At 40.3% G+C, this 20,322-nt stretch overlaps 1 protein-coding gene across 4 annotated transcripts in view; it reads left to right on the top strand.

Annotated features, from left to right (window-relative positions):
* rtn1a (reticulon 1a) overlaps positions 1-20,322 on the top strand; it is a 235,465-nt gene that overhangs the window by 165,468 nt on the left and 49,675 nt on the right. Inside the window, exon 1 of one of the 4 annotated variants that reach the window (XM_043697272.2) lies at positions 10,769-10,966. The exons of the other annotated variants lie outside the window; for them this stretch is intronic. Within the exon in view, the coding sequence (XP_043553207.1) occupies positions 10,906-10,966 (61 nt within the window). The 5' untranslated portion in view covers positions 10,769-10,905. Of the gene's footprint in view, positions 1-10,768; positions 10,967-20,322 lie in introns of those variants that run through there. 4 annotated transcript variants of the gene reach the window in all.

A 20,322-nucleotide genomic window follows, 5' to 3' on the forward strand; every position in this document is an offset into this window, starting at 1 on the left:
ATTAACAGTCCCATAATAATACCACTAGGCCGTCACCTCCCCTAAAAGCTTTTAGATCTGAGGGTGAATTTTTTTTTTTAAAAGTTCAGAAAGTCACCTTAACTGTGAGTTCAAAACAGCATTTCCAAGAAAGCATATGGCTTAAAAAATAACTTTAAAAATGACAGACAAAGGCAATGACCACATGAATCTGCACAGTTACTGCCTTTGCTGTTTGAGTTCAGGTATCCCTGGACATAGGAAAACTTAACAAACAGCGAAATTCACAGCTGACCTTGGAGGAACCTGTGTGGGAGAGCTCACAGCACAGGAACAGATAGGCGCATAGTTTTTAACTAACCTTGCTGTAAATCTACAATAGTGCGTAGAGTGGGTTGTTTCTTGATTTATATCTTCTATTGATATCTGTATCTTGATTAAATTTTAAAAATATAAACCATAACTATTAAGTTAGTCTGGAACAGTGTTTCTTAGAGCATTTAAACGGTGCTATTTTCTAGGTCTATAGATTGGGAAGGATCAAAGATTGCCTTTAGTAGTGTGATATGCTCTTCCTGTCAGATGTGGGAGTTTAGGGAGAGTTTTCACTTTACTGATAATTATGTCTGCAGGAAGTGTCTTTGGTTGTAATCCCTATTAGGTCGCATGAATTGGTTGGAGTGGCAGTTAAAGGTAATAAGGAATTTATAGGAGCTGGGGGGTGTGATGGCTGGCAGTTATAGGAAGGGAGAAAAGCCACAGATACAGTCAAGTAGATAATTTAACTCCAGGAAAGGTAGGAGAGGGCATCTCCTGTAGCTATCCCCGTATTAAACAAGTTTGTGATGGACTCTCAGTGGAATGTAGCACGAACAGTTAAGTTTCTTATACTGGGAATGGCTGCAATGTAATGAGGGGTACGTAAGGTTCCAAGCGATTGATTGTGATTGGGACACTCTAGTCAGAGGGACAGACAGACGTTTCTGCGGCTGGCAATGAAAAATCAGAATGGTATGTTGCCTCCCTGGTGCCGGGATCAAGGATATCTTGGAGAGGGTGCAGAATGTTCTCAAAGGGGAGAAGGGCCAGCAGGAGATCATTGTACATATTGGAACTAACAATATAGGAAGGCAAAAAGATGAGATTCTGAAGGGAGAATGTGGAAAGATAGGCAGGAATTTAAAAAGGAGGTCCTTGAGGGTAGTAATATCTGGATTACTCTTGGTGTATGAGGTAGTGAAGGTAAGAATAAGAGGATAGAGCAGATGAATGTGTGGAAATGGAGGGGAGAAGGGATCATATTTTTGGATCATTAGAATCTCTTCTGGGATAGAAGTGACCTATACAAGAATTGGGAGGGGACTAATACACTGGCAGGGAGATTTGCTTGGGAGGATTTAAACTTGTAAGGTGGGGGGGGGGGGGGGTTGGGACTCAGGAAATAGTGAGGAAAGAGATCAGTCTGAGCCTGGTACAGTTGGGAAAAGGAGCGAGTCAAACAGTCAGGGCAGGCGGGAACAAAGCAGAGAACAGGTAAAATTAATAAATTAAACTGCATTTATTTCAATACAAGAGGCCTAACAGGGAAGGCAGATGAACTCTGGGCATGGTTAGGAACATGGGACTGGGATATCATAACAGTTACAGAGATGTGGGTCAGGGATAGACAGGACCGGCAGCCTAATGTTCCAGGATACAAATGCTATAGGAAGGATAAAAAGGGGGCAAAAGAGGAAGGGGATGGGGTTTTTAAGAAGTGATAGCTTTACAGCTGTACTTAGGGAGGAGATATGTCCAGGAAAGTTATTAGGATGGAACTGAGATCGAGAGAGTCCTTAGAAGAGTATAAGTGCAGTTGGAATACACTTAAGAGGGCAAAAAGGGGACATGAGAGAGCTTTGGTAAACAGGGTTAATGAAAATCCAAAAGGATTCTATAAATACATTAAGGACAAAAGGGTAACTAGGGAGAGAATAGGGCTCCTCATAGATCAGCAAGGCAGTCTGTGTGTGGAGCCACAGGAGATGGGGGAGATATTAAATGAATATTTTGAAATTATTCAAATATCTAAAGCATTCGACCAAGTTCCACATTGTAGAGGAAGATTAGCAAGATTAGATCACACGGAATACAGGGAGAAATAGCCATTTAGATACAGAACTGGCTCAAAGGTAGAAGACAGAGGGTAGTAGTGGAGGGTTGTTTTTCAGACTGGAGCCCTGTGACCAGTAGTGGATCAATGCTGGGCCTACTGTTTTTCCTCATTTATGTAAATGATTTGGATGTGAACATGGGAGGTATAGTTAATAAGTTTGCAAATGACACCAAAATTGAAGGTGTAGTGGACAGCAAAGAAGGTTAGTTCATTGTACAATGGGATCTTGATCAGATGGACCAATGGGTTGAGGAGTGGCAGATGGAATTTAGTTTCAATAAATGAAAGATGCTGCATTTTGGAAAGGCAAGTTAGAACAGTACTTATACACTTAATGGTAAGGTCCAAGGGAGTATTGCTGAACAAAAAGACTTTGGAGTGCAGTTTCATAGTTCCTTGAAATTGGAGGTTCAGATAGGACAGTGAAGGTGGTCGGTATGCTTTCCTTTATTGGTCAGAGTATTGAGTACAGGAGTTGGGAGATCATGTTGGGGCTGTACAGGACATTGGTTTGACCATTTTTAGAATATTGTGTGCAATTCTGGTATCCCTTCTATCGGGAGGACGTTGTGAAACTTGAAAGGGTTCAGAAAAGATTTACAAGGATGTTGCCAGGGTTGGAGGATTTGAGCTATAGGGAGAGGCTGAATAGGCTGGGGCTGTTTTTCGTGGAGCATCGGAGGCTGAGGGGTGACCTTATAGAGATTTGTAAAATCATGAGGGTCACGGATAGGGTAAATAGACAAAGTCTTTTCCCTGGGGTGGGGGAGTCCAGAACTAGAGGGAATAGGTTGATGGTGAGAGGGGAAAGAAATAGAAGAGATGTAAGAGGCAACATTTTCATGCAGAGGGTGGTACATGTATGGCGTGAGCTGCCAGAGGAAGTGGTGGAGGCTGGTACAATTGCAACATTTAAAAGGCATCTGGATGGGTATATGAATAGGAAGGGTTTAGAGGGATATGGGCCAAGTGCTGGCAAATAGGATTGGATTGGGTTGGGATACCTGGTCTGTGTGGACGAGTTCGACTGAAAGGTCAGTTTTCGTGCTGTACATCTCTATGACTCTATGACTAGGTAAACTACTTAGGGAGATAATTACTGAAGTGTTATTAAAGTTTTTACAACCCATAGAAAGAAAGGCAACAGGTCACAACAGATTTAGTTCAGAAGAAGAAAAGATCTATACCAGCACAAGGACAGTTGAGGTTTGGCAGTCTTGGGCCCTCTGTGCTGAAAGAAGCGTAAAGCTGTTTTAGTAGTTTTACAATTGGCAATTGGACAGGGCTGGAAAATGCTCTGAGCTTTGCCTAGAATTGAGCAAGAGAAGCGATTTTGAGAGAGATGTACAGAATCACATCTAATTAGCATGAAGAATATCACGGAATGGAAACACTTGTGACCTTGTTAGTTATACAAGTGAAGGTGAATGGGCATATTCGCAGGAGTATGTTTAGTGACTGATCACTGTGGTAATCAAATTGTAAAAATGAAACTTAATGTTTCTCAAGCCAGCTTTCACTCTGGAATCTGATTTGTCCAGTAATACCATCAGCATCGATCAGAAGAGGTCACTTCAGCAATTTCCACCATGAAGTGTCTTTGTAACCAATAAGGCTAACAGAATTGAAATTCTATACTTTAAAAGAGATAAAAACTTAAGAATGATCTGATTGTGTTCAAGATGACAATTGTTTCCAATTCTATGGGTTAGGGCGAACCAAGGATCATAAACTATAGCTATGGAAATCCAGATCATGATTAGATGTCAAGAGATGGTTCCTGCCTTTCTGTAACAGAGGGAACTTCTATAACAGGTTGTCATTCTCTGCAGTGTTTGCTGATTCACTGACTTTTTTTGGACAAGATCTGGACTTGTTTGAGTAGATATTGCAAACATTGCCTCCTTTGGAAAAGGCCTGATAACTTACAAGCCAAACATCCAATTAGCACACTATTATTGGGCCTTCCACATGATCAGCATTCCCATGGTGTTAAGTCACAGGCCAGCAGCTCTTTTGCTTAACAGGACAATTTTTAAGATGCTGGTTGCTTCAGGAATTGGACTAGGATCATAAAGTGGTCAGAGGTAAGTGACAGTGGGAGGAATTTTGTGAGATGTGTAGAGTCATTGGCAGCTAGGCAGGAGAGTGGCTTTTGAAGGAAAGCTCCTTCTTGATGCCTCGGACATTGTTTGAACACTGAATGTCTGAACTACTGAAGCCCCAGAGACCACAGGCAACCCACACAGGCTTCCATGTCCTGCAGCATGGATGGTGACAGGCCTACCTGCTGCTGGCGTAATTATAGTGGCAAAGAAATGAGACCCATAGTGGGCATTAATCACTCGTAGTTCTGTTAGTGGCAGAGTGGGAAGACTTTAATCAGGGTCCCCATCTGCCACCATCCTGCCTGACTGAATGCCCTCTTTCCCTCCACACCCTTTCAAACCTGGCTTGAAGGAACAACATAAAAGACCATTCCAGCACTTGTGGAAGGTAGTTAGTTCACAGAATTCACCTCCCAGACTAGTTTTGAGTCATCTAGTAAAGCCGAGGGGACTTTCCCAGATTTTCTTTCTGTCCAATTGAGTTTCATTGTTTTTTTATGGTTTTACTCCTCTCCCAAGAGGTGATTTTGGGTAACATGGAAAACATAAAATATCGTGTCACGAAAAAAGTTACAATTATTTTTGACAGGCTGGATGGATCAGAGGGCCTTACCTATTATTGTTCATCTGTTTGTATCTGAGCAAAAGGAATTATTGATGTCAGCAGTATAGGGTCCATGAAGGGGCGTTCAGCAGGAATAGGGTCAAATGAGAAGGAGGACGGTCTCAGACAAGATGAGATAGTAAAGGGAATGAGAGGTGATGGGAATTAAGCAAAAGAAAAATATGTTTAGGACTAGGGCAGAGAGGGAGGACCACCAGAGGAAGGTTTGAGTTAGTGGACAAAGGAAAGAGAGGGAAGAAGTGCATACAGACAGCTGAAAAAAATATTCTCAATCTTAATAAAAGAGACCATGAACTCCTTGCATTTGTTGAGCGGAAGGGGCTGGTAAGGGTCTCTGGAAACAATCAAGAAGGCAGAAGGTCATGTTTTCATTCCAGAATGATTCCGAAGCAGTGAGCAGGTCTCACTGGTTTTGGATGTGGTCTTACCAGATTTGGTGATGACTGACTATGCTAGTCTATTCATATACATTCATGTCTGGGTCTCTTAGAATGAAAGATAGGAGCCACACCAGGTGAGAGAGAGTGTGTGTGCATGAGAGAGGGAGAACGTCTTCAAAGAAGCAAAGATGTTGAAGCCAGCGGTTAGAATCTGATTGAATAGTGTCATCATTCTGCTCAGAGCAGGTTGGAAACCATAGAATCAAATATAAACGAGCTCAGCTTAGGATACACCATTTGCAGCAGAGACAAAAACCCAGAGAAAGCAGCAACAGGCCAGATTCTAAAATTAAGACAACCCAATTGAGTTCATGAATAGCATTAGTGCTATTTGAAGTCCAGAAGTAGCAAAGAGATGGTACACAAAGTGGATTTTTTTTCCCAGGATTCCAAAAGCAGCAAAATAGAAGACTTGTGTAGCTTAATCCTGAGACTAGTGCTTCCCAAATTTCGTCTCCATGTGACCTCATATTTCATCTCTTCATTTGGAGATTTGTTACGAACCTCAGTGAGAATTGTAAGAGAGGAGTAAGGGGTCTGTGAGAGCGGGAGCCTTTTAGAGCAGAAATCATACAGTCATAGAGATGTACAGCATGGATACAGACTCTTCGGTCCAAGCAGTCCATGCAGACCAGTTATCCCAACCCAATCTAGTCCCACCTGCCAGTTCCTAGCCCATATCCCTCCAAACCCTTCCTATTCATACACCCATCCAAATGCCTTTTTAAATGTTGCAAATGTACTAGCCTCAACCACTTCCTCTGGCAGCTCATTCCATACACGTACCACCCTCGGTGTGAAAAAGTTGCCCCTTAGGTCTCTTTTATATCTTTCCTCTCTCACCCTAAACCTATTCCCTCTAGTTCTGGACTCCCCAACCCCAGGGAAAAGACTTTGTCTATTTACCCTATCCATGCCCCTCATAATTTTGTAAACCTCTATAAGGTCACCCCTCAGCCTCTGACACTCCAGGGAAAACAGCCCCAGTCTGTTCAGCCTCTCCCTATAGCTCAAATCCTCCAACCCTGGCAACATCCTTGTAAATCTTTTCTGAACCCTTTCAAGTTTCACAACATCTTTCCGATAAGAAGGAGACCAGAATTGCATGCAATATTCCAACAGTGGACTAACCAATGTCCTGTACAGCCCCAACATGACCTCCCAACTCCTGTACTCAATACTCTGACCAATGAAGGAAAGCATACCAAACACCTTCTTCACTATCCTATCTACCTGCGACTCCACTTTCAAAGAGCTATGAATCTGCACTCCAAGGTCTCTTTGTTCAGCAACACTCACTAGGACCTTACCATTAAGTATATAAGTCCTGCTAAGATTTGCTTTCCCAAAATGCAGCACCTCGCATTTATCTGAATTAAACTCCATCAGCCACTTCTCAGCCAATTGGCCCATCTGGTCAAGATCCTGTTGTAATCTGAGGTAACCCTCTTTGCTGTCCAATACACTTCCAATTTTGATATCATCTGCAAACTTACTAACTTATACATCTTATGCTCACATCCAAATCATTTATGTAAATGAAAAAAAGTAGAGGACCCAGCACTGATCCTTGTGGCACTCCACTGGTCACAGGCCTCCAGTCTGAAAAACAACCCTCCACCACCACCCTCTGTCTTCTACCTTTGAGCCAGTTCTGTATCCAAATGGCTAGTTCTCCCTGTATTCCGTGAGATCTAACCTTACTAATCAATCTCCTATGGGGAATCTTGTCGAAAGCCTTACTGAAATCCATATAGATCATATCTACTGCTCTGCCCTCATCAATCCTCTTTGTTACTTCCTCAAAAAACTCTAATCAAGTTTATGAGACATGATTTTCCACGCACAAAGCTATGTTGACTATCCCTAATCAGTCCTTGCCTTTCCAAATACATCTACATCCTGTCCCTCCAAAAACTTGCCCACCACCGAGGTCAGGCTCACTGGTCTACAGTTCCCTGGCTTGTCCTTACCACCCTTCTTAAACAGTGGCACTACGTTAGCCAACCTCCAGTCTTCCGGCACCTCATCCGTGACTATCAATGATACAAATATCTCAGCAAGAGGCCCAGCAATCACTTCCCTAGCTTCCCACAGAGTTCTAGGGTACACCTGATCAGGTCCTGGGGATTTATCCACCTTTATGCGTTCCAAGATATCTAACATTTGCAAGGTGTCACCATCTATTTCCCTCCACTCCGTATCTTCCATATCCTTTTCCACAGTAAATACTGATGCAAAATCCTCGTTTAGTATCTCCCCCATTTTCTGCGGCTCCACACAAAGGCCGTCTTGCTGATCTTTGAGGGGCCCTATTCTCTTCCTAGTTACATTTTTCTCCTTAATGTATTTGTAAAATCTGTTTGGATTGTCCCTAATTCTATTTGCCAAAGCTGTCTCATGTCCCCTTTTTGGCCTCCTAATTTCCCTCTTAAGTATACTCCTACTGCTTTTTTACTCTTCTAAGGATTCACTCGATCTATTCTGTCTATACCTTATATATGCTTCCTTCTTTTTCTTAACCAAACCCTCAATTTCTTTAATCATCCAGCGTTCCCTATACCTACCAGCCTTTCTTTTCACCCTGACAGGAATACACTTTCTCTGGACTCTTGCTGTCTCACTTTTGAAGGCTTCCCATTTTCCAGCCGTACCTTTACCTGCGAACATCTGCGCCCAATCAGCTTTTGAAAGTTCTTGCCTCATACCGTCAAAATTGGTTTTTCTCCAATTTAGAACTTCAACTTTTTGATCTGGTCTATCCTTTTCCATCACTATTTTAAATCTAATAGAATTATGGTTGCTGGCCACAAAGTGCTCTTCCACTGACACCTCAGTCACCTGCCTTGCCTTATTTTCCAAGAGTAGGTCACCTTCTCTAGTAGGTACATCCACATACTGAATCAGAAAACTTTCTTGTACGCACTTAACAAATTCCTCTCCATCTAAACCCTTAACAAGATGGCAGTCCCAGTCTATATTTGGAAAGTTAAAATTCCCTCCCATAATCACCCTACTATTCTTACAGATAACTAAGATCTCCTTACAAATTTGTTTCTCAATTTCCCTCTGACTATTAGGTCTATAATATAATCCCAATAAGGTGATCATCCCTTTCTTATTTCTAAGTTCCACCCAAATAACTTCCTTGGATGTATTTTCGGGAATATCCGCCCTCAGTATAGCTGCAATGCTATCCCTTATCAAAAACGCCCCCCCCCCCCACCCCCACTCCTCTCTTGCCTCCCTTTCTATGCTTCCTGTAGCATTTTTATCCTGGAACATTAAGCTGTCAGTCCTGCCCATCCATGAGCCATGTTTCTGCAATTGCTATTATATCCCAGTCCCATGTTCCTTACCATGCCCTGAGTTCATCTGCCTTCCCTGTAAGGCCCCTTGCATTGAAATAAATGCAGTTTAAGTTATTAGTCCTACCTTGTCTCTGCCTGCCCTGACTGTTTGAATCGCTTCTGTTCTCAACTGTATCAGTCTTGGATTGATCTCTTTCCTCACTGTCTCCCTGGGTCCCACCCGCACCCCCCCCCACCCCCCGCCCCCCCCCACCTTACTAGTTTAATTCCTCCCGAGCAGCTCCAGCAAATTTCCCTGCCAGTATATTAGTCCCCTTCCAATTTAGGTACAATCTGTCCTTCTTGCACAGGTCACTTCTACCCCAAAAGAGATTCCAGTGATCCTACAGTTTATAACCTGTTCTGCAGTTATAACCTGTTGGAGTTGAATAGCACCCATTACTGATTCCAAACCCGGGTCTCCAAAAGTTCAGTTTGTAATCCCCACTTGGAACGTTGGCCCTGTCCTAGATGTCTCTTCCACTACGCACATCAACATCTTTCCATTCAGCATATACACAACTACCTCAGATTTTCTCATTGAATTCAATATCTGACATTGTCTCACATTTAATTGCATCTTCAAGTTGTAAGTCCTACACCATAATTTATGTATATCTTCCTGAATTTATTTACAGAAATTCCTTAGCATTCACCAAGTCACTTACATTGTCAGGAAATTTCAAAATTATGCTGCTTATGGCCAAGTCAGCATCAGCAGTATAAATATCAAGAACTATGTTAGATTCAGTATTAATCCCAAAGGTACAGCTCTTCCAACACTTGTCTGACGAGAGGGATGCAGAGTGCATTTTGGTGCATATGTTTTTATAGCCAAGATCTGTGCTGTATATCTCCACTGAATGGAACATTACATGTGTGAAAAAAACAGATCTGTAATGTCAATGATGGTACCAGTTTCATATTATTTTAATCAACCTGTTCAGATATGTTATGCCTCACCTCTGTGGCAGATAGGACTTGAATCTGGACCTTTTGGCCTCTAAATAGGGACACTACGTCTATGCCATTTGACCCCATTGGTACCAGTTTTATGATCACATATTGAATTTTATAATTTACCTTGCCCTATTGGAAATGGTTGTTCTGCTCTATTAGAATCACAATTTCATACTGCTATTGGATCAATTAGAATTGGCATTTATTAAAGCATTGCACAGTTAAAAGATGCTATTTTCTTATGTAGATCACAGCATTTTGTTTCTGCTTATCGATTCTCCTTAATGTGAGTAATGATTTTCATTTTTCCTGATAGTCAAGTGAATCAACACACTTTCCCTGCATTTTGGTTGCTTCCGTTTCCATGGATACCAGTCTAAGGCATAAAAAAAATTGCTCTACCCATTTTCTAACATACATTATGTCTGCTATTTATAAGCTGAAAAACAAAACCAATTCTATCTGTAACATATCTGTGTAATGTGTTTGTAAAATATTATATTGGCATAAGTCAATTATAATATTTTTTATATTTGATTTGAAGTAAACACATTATTTTGTGGATTTTTAAATAAAGGTTGCAAAATACTGCTGCAAGTTTATTTCAAAAGTAATTGCTGTTCAATATATTCATATTAAAAAGTATTTAGTTGTATATTTGGTCAATAAAGAGTTTAAGCTAAGCAAAGTGGAGATATATTGTGTTTACAAGGGGCTAACATTTTCAGATTTTGTCTTGTGGCTGTGTGCCTTGGCTGCTGATTTACAAATTGATTTCATGTTAAAAGTCATTGAATTCATATTTTACGATGCAGTGTATGTGGTACAGGTGGTCGATATCAACAATGATGACAATAGTTTGGGAAACTGAGCTGTTAAACTTTGTAATTTAGTGATAGCCAATAAAATATTTTTTGTTCTGTGTACAGAAACCAATAGCCTTAAATAATAATGCATAATATCTGTTTATTTTTTAATTACTCATGGTGTTCTGCCATCAGATTTGATTAATCACTTGAATAGCTTACCCTAAGTCTTGGTGAGGCAGCTGCTTTTAATTTGAAAAGAGATTTGCATTTTGTTTCAAAGGAAGAGCATTCCCTAGGGCAGTTGTATCGCAGTGCTGATTTGCTGCAGTGAAGACTGCAGCGTTTACATATTGCCCTCCCCTATCCCTGTTCTGCTTACACCAGTCTCCTGCCAGTACGCACTTCACCCTATAAATGCATTGGAATGCCTAACTAAAAAATCTGGTGGTAGAAATAGCTGAGATTTTTGATGTCCCAAGATGCAGACCAGTGCAGATTCAGCGAAGATGGAATGCCTGTGGAGTTGCTGGAAGAACCATGGTACTTAATTGTCTTACATGTTTTGAAAGAACTGGATCAGGGAGGGTGGTTTCTGTATTAAGATGCATCTAAATATGCTTTGTTCACCTGTGGGCCTTTCACTTGCTTCTTATTGCAGCAAAGCTGTGGTTTGTTGTGCAATGTGCTACTGTTGGTAGGTGTGGCGCAGATTATGTTTTCAAAAAACATTTTGTTGAAAGAAAGCATGAATAATATTTTGTTCTTGATTGCATTACTATCCTTGCAGGGAGATTTTTTTGGAATTTCATATGTCCATAATAGTTAGGTATTAATGTCAAAGCAAAATAAATTGCATTATGATTATATTAGAATTAATGCTTGTTATTTGTGTTTGGTTTCGTCCGTCTCATTTTGAGCAGAATTTAACAGTATAGCTATAGAGAATTACTTTACAATTGGACACACCCATGGAGGAAAGCTGTGTTTTTCTCCTCAGCCTGTCTTCTGTAAACAGACAAAATCACCCTTTCATCCTTCATTGTCATCAGAATTAACAGCAGATTTATATACACTTTTTGTTACCTCATTTTTTTGTCAGATATTTGTATGTTGAGGATTCTGTTTGAAGTAAGTAAAGGAAATCTCTCATTATGATGGATGCTGTGTCACTGTGCATAGTAAAATAACACATACAGGGATGGGTGAAAGCATCCTTTTGTACAAATGTTTCAAAAGCATCTAGATCAGCACTGGGTGTGGCCATCTGCCTCCGCTGCAGCGAACATAGGAGTTTTTCAGCCATTTTTTTTTCCCTTTCAGCATCATTCTGAATTCTGTCTAGACATTTTATAAGCTGAGGTGGCCACTGATGAAGAAAGCTAATTGTGTACAAAAAGGAGTTCCTTTCTGAAGCACTATAATGGGGATAATACTGTTTGTTCACCATATCCTAATCGAATAAATTTTATTGACAAGTTTGTGATTTTGCATTCTAAAGCCTTTGAGCATGTTCCATTTATAACCACCTGATATGATCACACTTTTTCAACTCATGATAGATCTGTGGGCTTTTGTTCCATTGATATATGATCCAGAGATGTCAAATATAGCTTTTTTTGCATTAATGAATGGAAACAAATTAATGATTCTTCAATTTTGCAATATTAGGATGGTTTATTGTCATGAATCAATCTGACCACAGCAGATTATTTCAACAGTCACTTTCATAAAAAGATTCCAATCTCTAATGGTAGATATGTTTTAACCAGTTGTTTTCAACTGACTGTGATTAATAATCTATTTTAATACATATAGTATTTCTCCTGTGCTCTGAAATTGTTGCGCCTTTACATGCAATAAGTATCCTCATTTTGTTCAATAAAATGTTATTTATAAACAATCCTGGGAGTATCTTACGAAAACAGAAAAGTTAAGTTCATTAAATGTGCAGATTTCAACATAGATCTTACTACCTTATCTGATTAAGTGAGAAAATCTGTCAAGTCATCAGCTTAGCAATTTGCACTGCCAGATATTCTGTTGAAAGAATATTTGTTGAATGAAGGTGCAGTGTAAGACTTAACAGGCTGGAGAAATATTGATGTCATATCACACTTTAGAAACATGGCTACTGCTAGTTCTATATATAAAAAAGAATGGGCTTTAATATTAACTGTGTGCCTAATTCTGCGCATGCTCTTCAGGAAGCATGTCAATGCCTTGAAGTGAAAAATAACCACAATGGTACCAGGGATGCAGAACTTTAGTTATAGAAAAACTAGGATTGCTCTCCTTGGAGCAAACAGGCTGGGAGGAGAATTAATAGTCATACTCAATTATGAAGAGTTTTGATGGAATGAGTATGGAGAAACTTTCTACTGCAGGAGGACTAGCAACCAAAAGGACACAGAACTTAATTTAGCAGAAAAAAGGATTATGAGGAAGAGTAGATGCATGGGATGAATTGGATAGTTTATAATGCTGACACAGATACTATGGGCCAAATGGCCTCCTGTGCTATAAGGCACTATGATATACTTTGATATGGAAACAAATTTTAAAGTGTCATATTAATCATCATTATTCTGAGAAAATGTTGTGGATTGATCAAGGATAGCTGCTATTTTATCGAATGTAAAGATGAGTATTTTGATATCTATTGGGTGATGTGCAAGACAAAAATGTGTGTTTGTTTGCTACTTGCATCTCTTCTGCCAAGCTGAAATTAAGCCCAATGATTTTTATATTCCTTTTAAATCAAAGCACCAGTATCTCAATAGACAAGTACCACTAGTTTAAAGAGGAGTTGAGGACATCTAGATCTGCAGTAGTACAGTGTGCTTCCACGAGAAATTAACTTTGATATATACATCTAGCTAGAACCAGAAATGATTACATTGAAATATGTGAATGATGGCAATATTTGATCCATGTCAGGAATCGAGAATGTATTGAATGGAAAAATAAGTGTTATCAAAGTGGCATTGCGTAAAACCCTATAATAATAGCAAATGAATATGCAAGTTATAATAACAACACAATATTTAATTGTAAAACATTAGCCACAGTAGCCTGGACAAAGAAGGTTTAAAATTTAGTTCTCTCCTGCTGGCTGATACAAGTTACATTATTGAGTACTTTATGGATGTTTGGGGGTGGGGTCAGTGGGATATGTTGCTGCTGGTTCATTACTTTTAAGGAAGCACAATGTTGCCAATATTTTTCTTGCTGCTGGTAAGGAGCTGAATATTAAGTATATTTTGAGTATATAAACTTCAGCAACCTAATATTGTGGCAATGTGGTGTGTAATATTGTGGGAGTGGTGCTTTGAGTGTATTATGGTAGTAAATTGTAATTTGACAAGGGCTGGCTTTCTCATTAGTCAACCAAAGTCTGTATTCACTGTTTCATACCCCAGCAGGAAGTAGAAAGCCTGACTCTTTGTTTAGGGCTCCATTCAGCTGTATGATTCCACAATGGCAGCATTTGGTCAGTAATACTTACTGCTTCACTTATTTAGTAAAGAAAATGAAATATTGAATTGTCTGTTTCTTTGTTTCTGTATTTGACACGTTAAAGTGTTGTGGAGTATCTGGATGTAGTTAGTTAATTACAGTGTAGTGCAAGTGACTGTAAATGGTTGCTGTCTTGGGTGCTGGAATCACAGTAGAGTGGGGTTTTTTGTCTCTAACTTAAGAAAACAAATCCTGAATGTGTATGAAGTAGACAGCATAATTAATTCTTGATGGGGCAAGAGAGTACTTTAAAAAGTTTTATTCATATCTTATTTTCAGTGAGGGAAAATATTAATTTAATAATAGGAAGGGCTTCACGTCTTGACCTTGGGTAAAGAAACAAAATACCCTTGCGTTGTAATTTGATGCAAAGAAGACAGCTGAACTAGGGCTTAGCATGCAAGAAACCTATCACATCTTCAAATGTGACTGGTTCACATTACTAATTTTAGAACGTGGATCAGTGGGATAGGCCGAGGTCCTTCTAAGATTCTGCTTTTTGCACTAATCTCTAAAGAAGGGCTGTAATTCAGATTTAATGCAATATCTTGTATTCTGGGATTAACATCTTTTTCTTTTCAAATTACATTATTTTAACATTGTTTCTTTTGCTTTCTTTGGAGCTAACTTTTAATGCTTTGAACCCATGGATCCTGAAAAAATTTGTTTGGAACATTATCAGAAGCCAGATGCTGGCATCTTTAAAATGACATGTACAGGCTGCATAAGAGTGAAACAGATAAACATGCCTCCTTCCTTATAAGATATGGGCCTGGTATCTCCAGTGACCATAGATTGAGCACTAGAACCTGCTCCATAAGAAGTTGTAGGTGTCACTGTCACTGTCTCCTGACATTCTTCCACCAATGTTGCTGTAGCAGCATTGTAATGTCTTTCAAGCTATTTCCCCTTTGCTCCTCTTCCAAACACTGCTCCCCAGTCTTCATTCTCTTCATTTGGTGTGTAGCTTTTATTCTTTATTACTTTTGCAAACTTAACTTGGAAGATATAAGAAGGGATGAGTTGCAAAATGTTGTTAATAGCTTGTAGTTGCTACTTAAAAGAAAATTCATCCCTGTGCACTCTTAATCCCACTTTGCTTTATGATATTAAAGCTGAAGTATCCACTGAAAAATAACTTAGTTTTATGTAGAAGTAGGAACAAAAAGCAGCTGTTCTTGAATCTCCTTATCTAATATTTCATTCATACTATAACTGTAACAATTCAAAATGTATGCCATCAGCACAATCTCAAGGACAGCCTATCGACAATGAATGCCAATCCTGTTGGAAACACCCATGTCTCAAAAATGAATGAACTAAGTAAATTGAGTCAGGTTTGATAACATGCAAAAATGGGCTCCGCTATTGTGATCTTAGCTCATTGATAGCAGTCCAGGCCTAACTGCATGCTGTCTACTTACTTGCATAGTTTTAGTGCCCAGCCAGCATTAAACTAGTTGTTGTTGGTTGGACACTGAAGTGTAAGGATCCAGAAGGCTTAATGCTGAGGAATGTCTTAAACAGTGCCCAATATAAGGATGTTGTATGCATTCAGTGGAGAGCAGCTCAGGATTTCAAAGAAGTAAGACGTACCATCTGGTTCTTGCACCGAGACATTGTTACACAAGCTAATAAGTCAGTGTAACTTGTACATAATTACTATCATAGAATAAACTGCTTTCTGTTTAGGATAAGAACCTCTTGTTAGATTAGCATATAGTTTTCCTGTACCATACTAGGCCAAGCAGGTCTTTCAGGAAAGATGATCATGGCAGTAGATCTAGCAGATAGTTCATGTGATATGATGAGCAGTGTCAAGGATTCAGCTTCAACACAGAGGGCCAATACCGTGAATGACTTGAATTACTTAATAACAGGTACTGAGTCATGCAGGAAGTACTTCTGACCTAAGAAAATTTTTAAAAGATGCAAAATTACACAGACCACAAGGTTTTCAGATACTGCTCCAGAAGCCTTAGTGGAGGAAGTGGGAAGGAGATGAGAGATCCTGAACCTGTAGAGGTCAATGTGCCCTCCAGACACACAGCCTGAAGACAAAAGGAGCAGATAGTCATTGAGGTCATTACCATGCACCAAGGAGCTGGATGCAGGAGTGAAGGAAGTTTAATTACCTCACTTAATCCATAAAAATAAATTGTGTGCATCTGTGAAGAGAAAGCAGAGTTAAAGTGTTGAGTCCAGTGATCCTTCTTCAGAACTCACATCCTCCTTCCACCAATCGCTAAATCCTTTCTGCTTTACAAACTGCCGATGGTGTAAGCATGCATCATTTATCTACACAATCTCACCCTGATGCCTTTCTGCTTCCAAAATGGAAGAACAGAATGGCCTAACAGTGAGAATATAGTAAGAAGACAGTAAGATGAAACTGTATAGTCAATCAATTTCAAACTTGCAGTTACTAATTCAGATACTGACTGTGTGTAAGGCAGAGGATAGAAAGGAGGTAGAATTTACACATGGTAAGACATGGGCACAAAGGCAGTACAGGTGCCAGCTCACCAAAAAGTGAGGTCATACATGTCATGCTGCAGTTTTCATGCAGGGCAGCCTATACAGTAACACTGTTATACACATTAAACCATTTGTTATGTCACAAAACCTGCTGAAAGCCTTGAACTAGTGTCAAGGAAAATAGCGAAATCTGGCATCAGCCTATCACAGGGTTTGCACAGAAATCGAAACCCATCTTTTCCATTGTAGAAGTTTTGGTCAGTTGCACTCAGAATTCAGAACCTACTGTGATACAGCATCTGAAGGCCAGTGCACTAGATTCCAGTGTAGCATAAACAGCACGTCATACAATATGAATGCTGTTGTGGAAGCGCAGACTGGTATCTTGCAAGTTTAGGTTCCTGTTTTACAATCTCAGATTGCATTCATCATGGCTGTGCATTAGTGTTCAAGGGATTTGCATAGTGCCTCAGCAATCCAACAATCTGTCCCCAACATATTGTGGGTTGCTGAGGCATATCCCCTTGGCAGTGACAGTGATTTAATGGATCACAAATCTGCTGTTCTCTCTCAGGAAGACAAACTTGTCGTCACACCCTTGCCATTGTGCCCATGCACCTCCTGTTTTCCACCAGCCAGAGTTAGCTGCTGCTGCCCGTTCTAAGATTGTATAGTTCAGAGCCGGCTTTCAAAATCCAGAGGTGCTTGAGATTATCCAATACGACTGCTGGCAGTCTTCTGCACTGGAAGCTCACCAGCCTTGCTGCATTCACTAGAGTAACATTGCAAAGGAGTGCTAGAACAGACAAAGACATACAGAATGTGGACGCTAAGGAAATAGACAAGGTGTGATTGGTTAACTTTTTTTGTACAATATGGCATGATTTTATTTGTAAATTTAATTTTGAATTTTTATTTTGTGGTGGTTTTTACTTTTTGCATTGTAGCCTAGAAGACAATATAACAGAACAAAATACTACAGAAAGTGGAAATCCAAAAAGGAAAGAAAATGCTGGAAATATTCAAGTTACATTGTGTCTGTAGGGAAAAAAACAGAATTAACTGTCAGAATTTTACCAGCCCACTGCTGACAAGCTGAGAGGTACAAAAGTTGGCAAAATGGCTCAAGAAAGTGCTGGGATCATGCTCATGGCTTTTTGCCATTATGCCTTGATGCAAGTGGAGGGATATCTGACAGATGTGGTGCTGTGAGGGAGCCCAGTGAGCCACTAAAGTGGCCAATTAAGGTCTTCACCCCTACACAGCATGCATTTTGCCTATTCGGGCCCACCAAAGTGTGCAGAGGTCATCCTGTGAAACTTGGGGCCTCTTGCTTCCCACATTGATTCCTCCTACAACCCCCCACACCCCACCTCATCAGCCACAGATGGGGAGTCCTTCTGTTTGTGTGTTCAACGGCACAGAGAGGGGCCAAGACAACAGTACCACCCACTTTGACAAATCCTGCCTTTATTGACACAGCCTGTGTACCTTGCCCAAGTGAACACCCAATATCACTTACCCACCTTGAAGATAGCCTTGATCATTGATGTCTCCTTGCAGCTGCAGCCTTAGCATTGGACATGACTAGCAGTGGTAAGTGCTACCACCTGATTGGTTCAGCAGCATTTGGTGGTGAGGAGCTTCCCTTAGTAGGGACAGGAGCCATTTAATTTGTCAAAGCTCATCATACATTCCTGGGTCCCACAGATTGCAAAAGCACTGACTCTTTTCAGCCCCAGCAGTGAGACTTCAACCTGTAACAATGCAACATTTCAATTTGATGAGCTTTCGTCAGAACAGAAACACTAAGAGGAACCTTGTTGAGGTAATACAGCTTTCTCATCTGCTAGATAGACAGCCAAGGAAAAACCCACATTGCCTCTGACGCAGAAGCCCAGGTGAATCACATGACAATCAGGCAATGGTGAAGACACCTTGGTCCTTTCCCAGGAATCAAGACCATTTGGGTCCAAAATCACTCTCAGCAAGAGCTGCTAGCCAGTCAGCTCTTTCTTTCGATAATGTCATGGAGGAAACTATGGCTGCTGCCAGAAAGGCACTCCCCGGAGCCCCTGGGTAGTGGAGGAATCAGTATTAAGTAATTTGCTGGGAAAGGCTTTCTGAGGTTGGGGATATAGGCAGAGGAGGTAAAGGGGGTTCAGAAGCAAGGATAGAATGTTGGCTTCCAGCAGGGATTCCCCAGTCATGTGCCCAGTTCTTTGATCAGGTCATTGATTGCCTTTGAAGGGCACTCATCACCAAGGTGACAAGGTGGGTGCTCAGATTAAACTAGCATTTAGAGTCCTATGTAAATCATAAGGTTCTGATTTGCATCTGGAATTAAAAGTCTAACAATGACTATTGTTTGTCTGAAAATTCCTGCTGGATCACTCGTCCTTATCTCATCTGACCTACATGCGACTTCAGACGCAGAGCAATGTGTTTTATTCTTAACTACCCCCTTTGCAATTAGGGATGGGTAGTAAGTAAATGTAACACCCACGTCCTGTGAATGAATAAGAAGGATGTGTTTTTAGCATCAAATTTTGCTTCATTATACATCTATGAAATGCTTAGGATGTTTTATTATGCTAAAGGTACTATGTGTCACTGTTATTGTTGAAGTATCTGAATTAATTATAATCTACCCTTAGCAGCCAACTAGTCAGATTTGATATTAGGTAATATCTTCACTGCCTATTTGATTTGATTGGATTTATTATTGTTCCATGTACCAAGAAAAGGGAAAAGTATTGTTTTGCATGCTATCCAGGCAAATCACACCTTACATAAGTACATCAGCTTAATGTAACAGAATGCAGAATGCAGTGTCACACCTGCAGAGAAGGTGCAAAGAAAGATCAACACTAATCTTCAAGAGGTCAACTGAAAAGTCTGATGACAGCAGGGTAGAAGCTGTTCTCTGATCTGTTGGTACGTGTTTTCAAACTTTTATATCTTCTGCCCAAAAGAATAGAGTGGAAGAGAGTATAACCGGGGTTGGAGGGATCTTTGATTATGTTGGTCCATACCCTACTATGCCCTTGCATTTTAAGTACTCATCCAGATGCTTCATAAATGTTGCACATTTACCTGCCTCTGCCACCCTGTCAGGCAGCATATTCAATATTTTTACCGCTCTGAATGAAAAAAAAATTCAGATCTTCTGTAAACTACTTCTTCCTCACCAGCCCTCTGGTCTCTGGTCTTATAAGCTACTTCGTCTATGTCTCTCATAACTTTGTATACTTCAATCAGATCTCCCCTCAGCTCCAAGGAAAACAAACCCAGCCTGTCCAGTCTCTCCTCATAATAGGCTTTTCATCCCAGGCAACATTTTAGCAAATCGCCAAAATCTCCAATCCTCCAGTCATCTGGCACTTCACCTGTGGCCAGCTAAATATTAAATATATCTGCCAAGGCTCAAAAGATCTCCTCCCTTGTCTCCCAAAGCACCCTGAGATGCCGTATATACTTATGTATAGGTGGAATTATGAAGGCGGTTTTTTAAATCTGAAATTAGGGGGTCGACTTATAAACAAGGTATTGTTTTCAAAGGATGAATATTTATCTACAAAATAGATAAAATGGGAAATTTTCTTTCCCAACAGTTCCCTCGTACTGGAACATTCCCTGTAATATGTTCAGGCCGCGGTAAGCCACGGGTAACTGAAACTGACTCTACAGTTATGGTGACAGCTGGTAGACTGTAAGACCCAGAATGGAGCAGTACAGCAAGCAGACTGGAAAGCCAGACTGACTCGTAAATGTTGATCTGTAACTGTGAAGAACTAGGGTCAACTTATACATGAGATCTACCTATACATGAGTATGTACGGTACATCTCATCAAGGGGATTTCATTTTGTTGCAACATGTAAATTTGCATTCCTGTATCTG

Source organism: Chiloscyllium plagiosum, unplaced genomic scaffold (genome assembly GCF_037043375.1).
Source record: "Chiloscyllium plagiosum isolate Xiang-an unplaced genomic scaffold, Cpla_swu_hap1 HiC_scaffold_8, whole genome shotgun sequence".
Lineage (NCBI taxonomy): Eukaryota > Metazoa > Chordata > Chondrichthyes > Orectolobiformes > Hemiscylliidae > Chiloscyllium > Chiloscyllium plagiosum.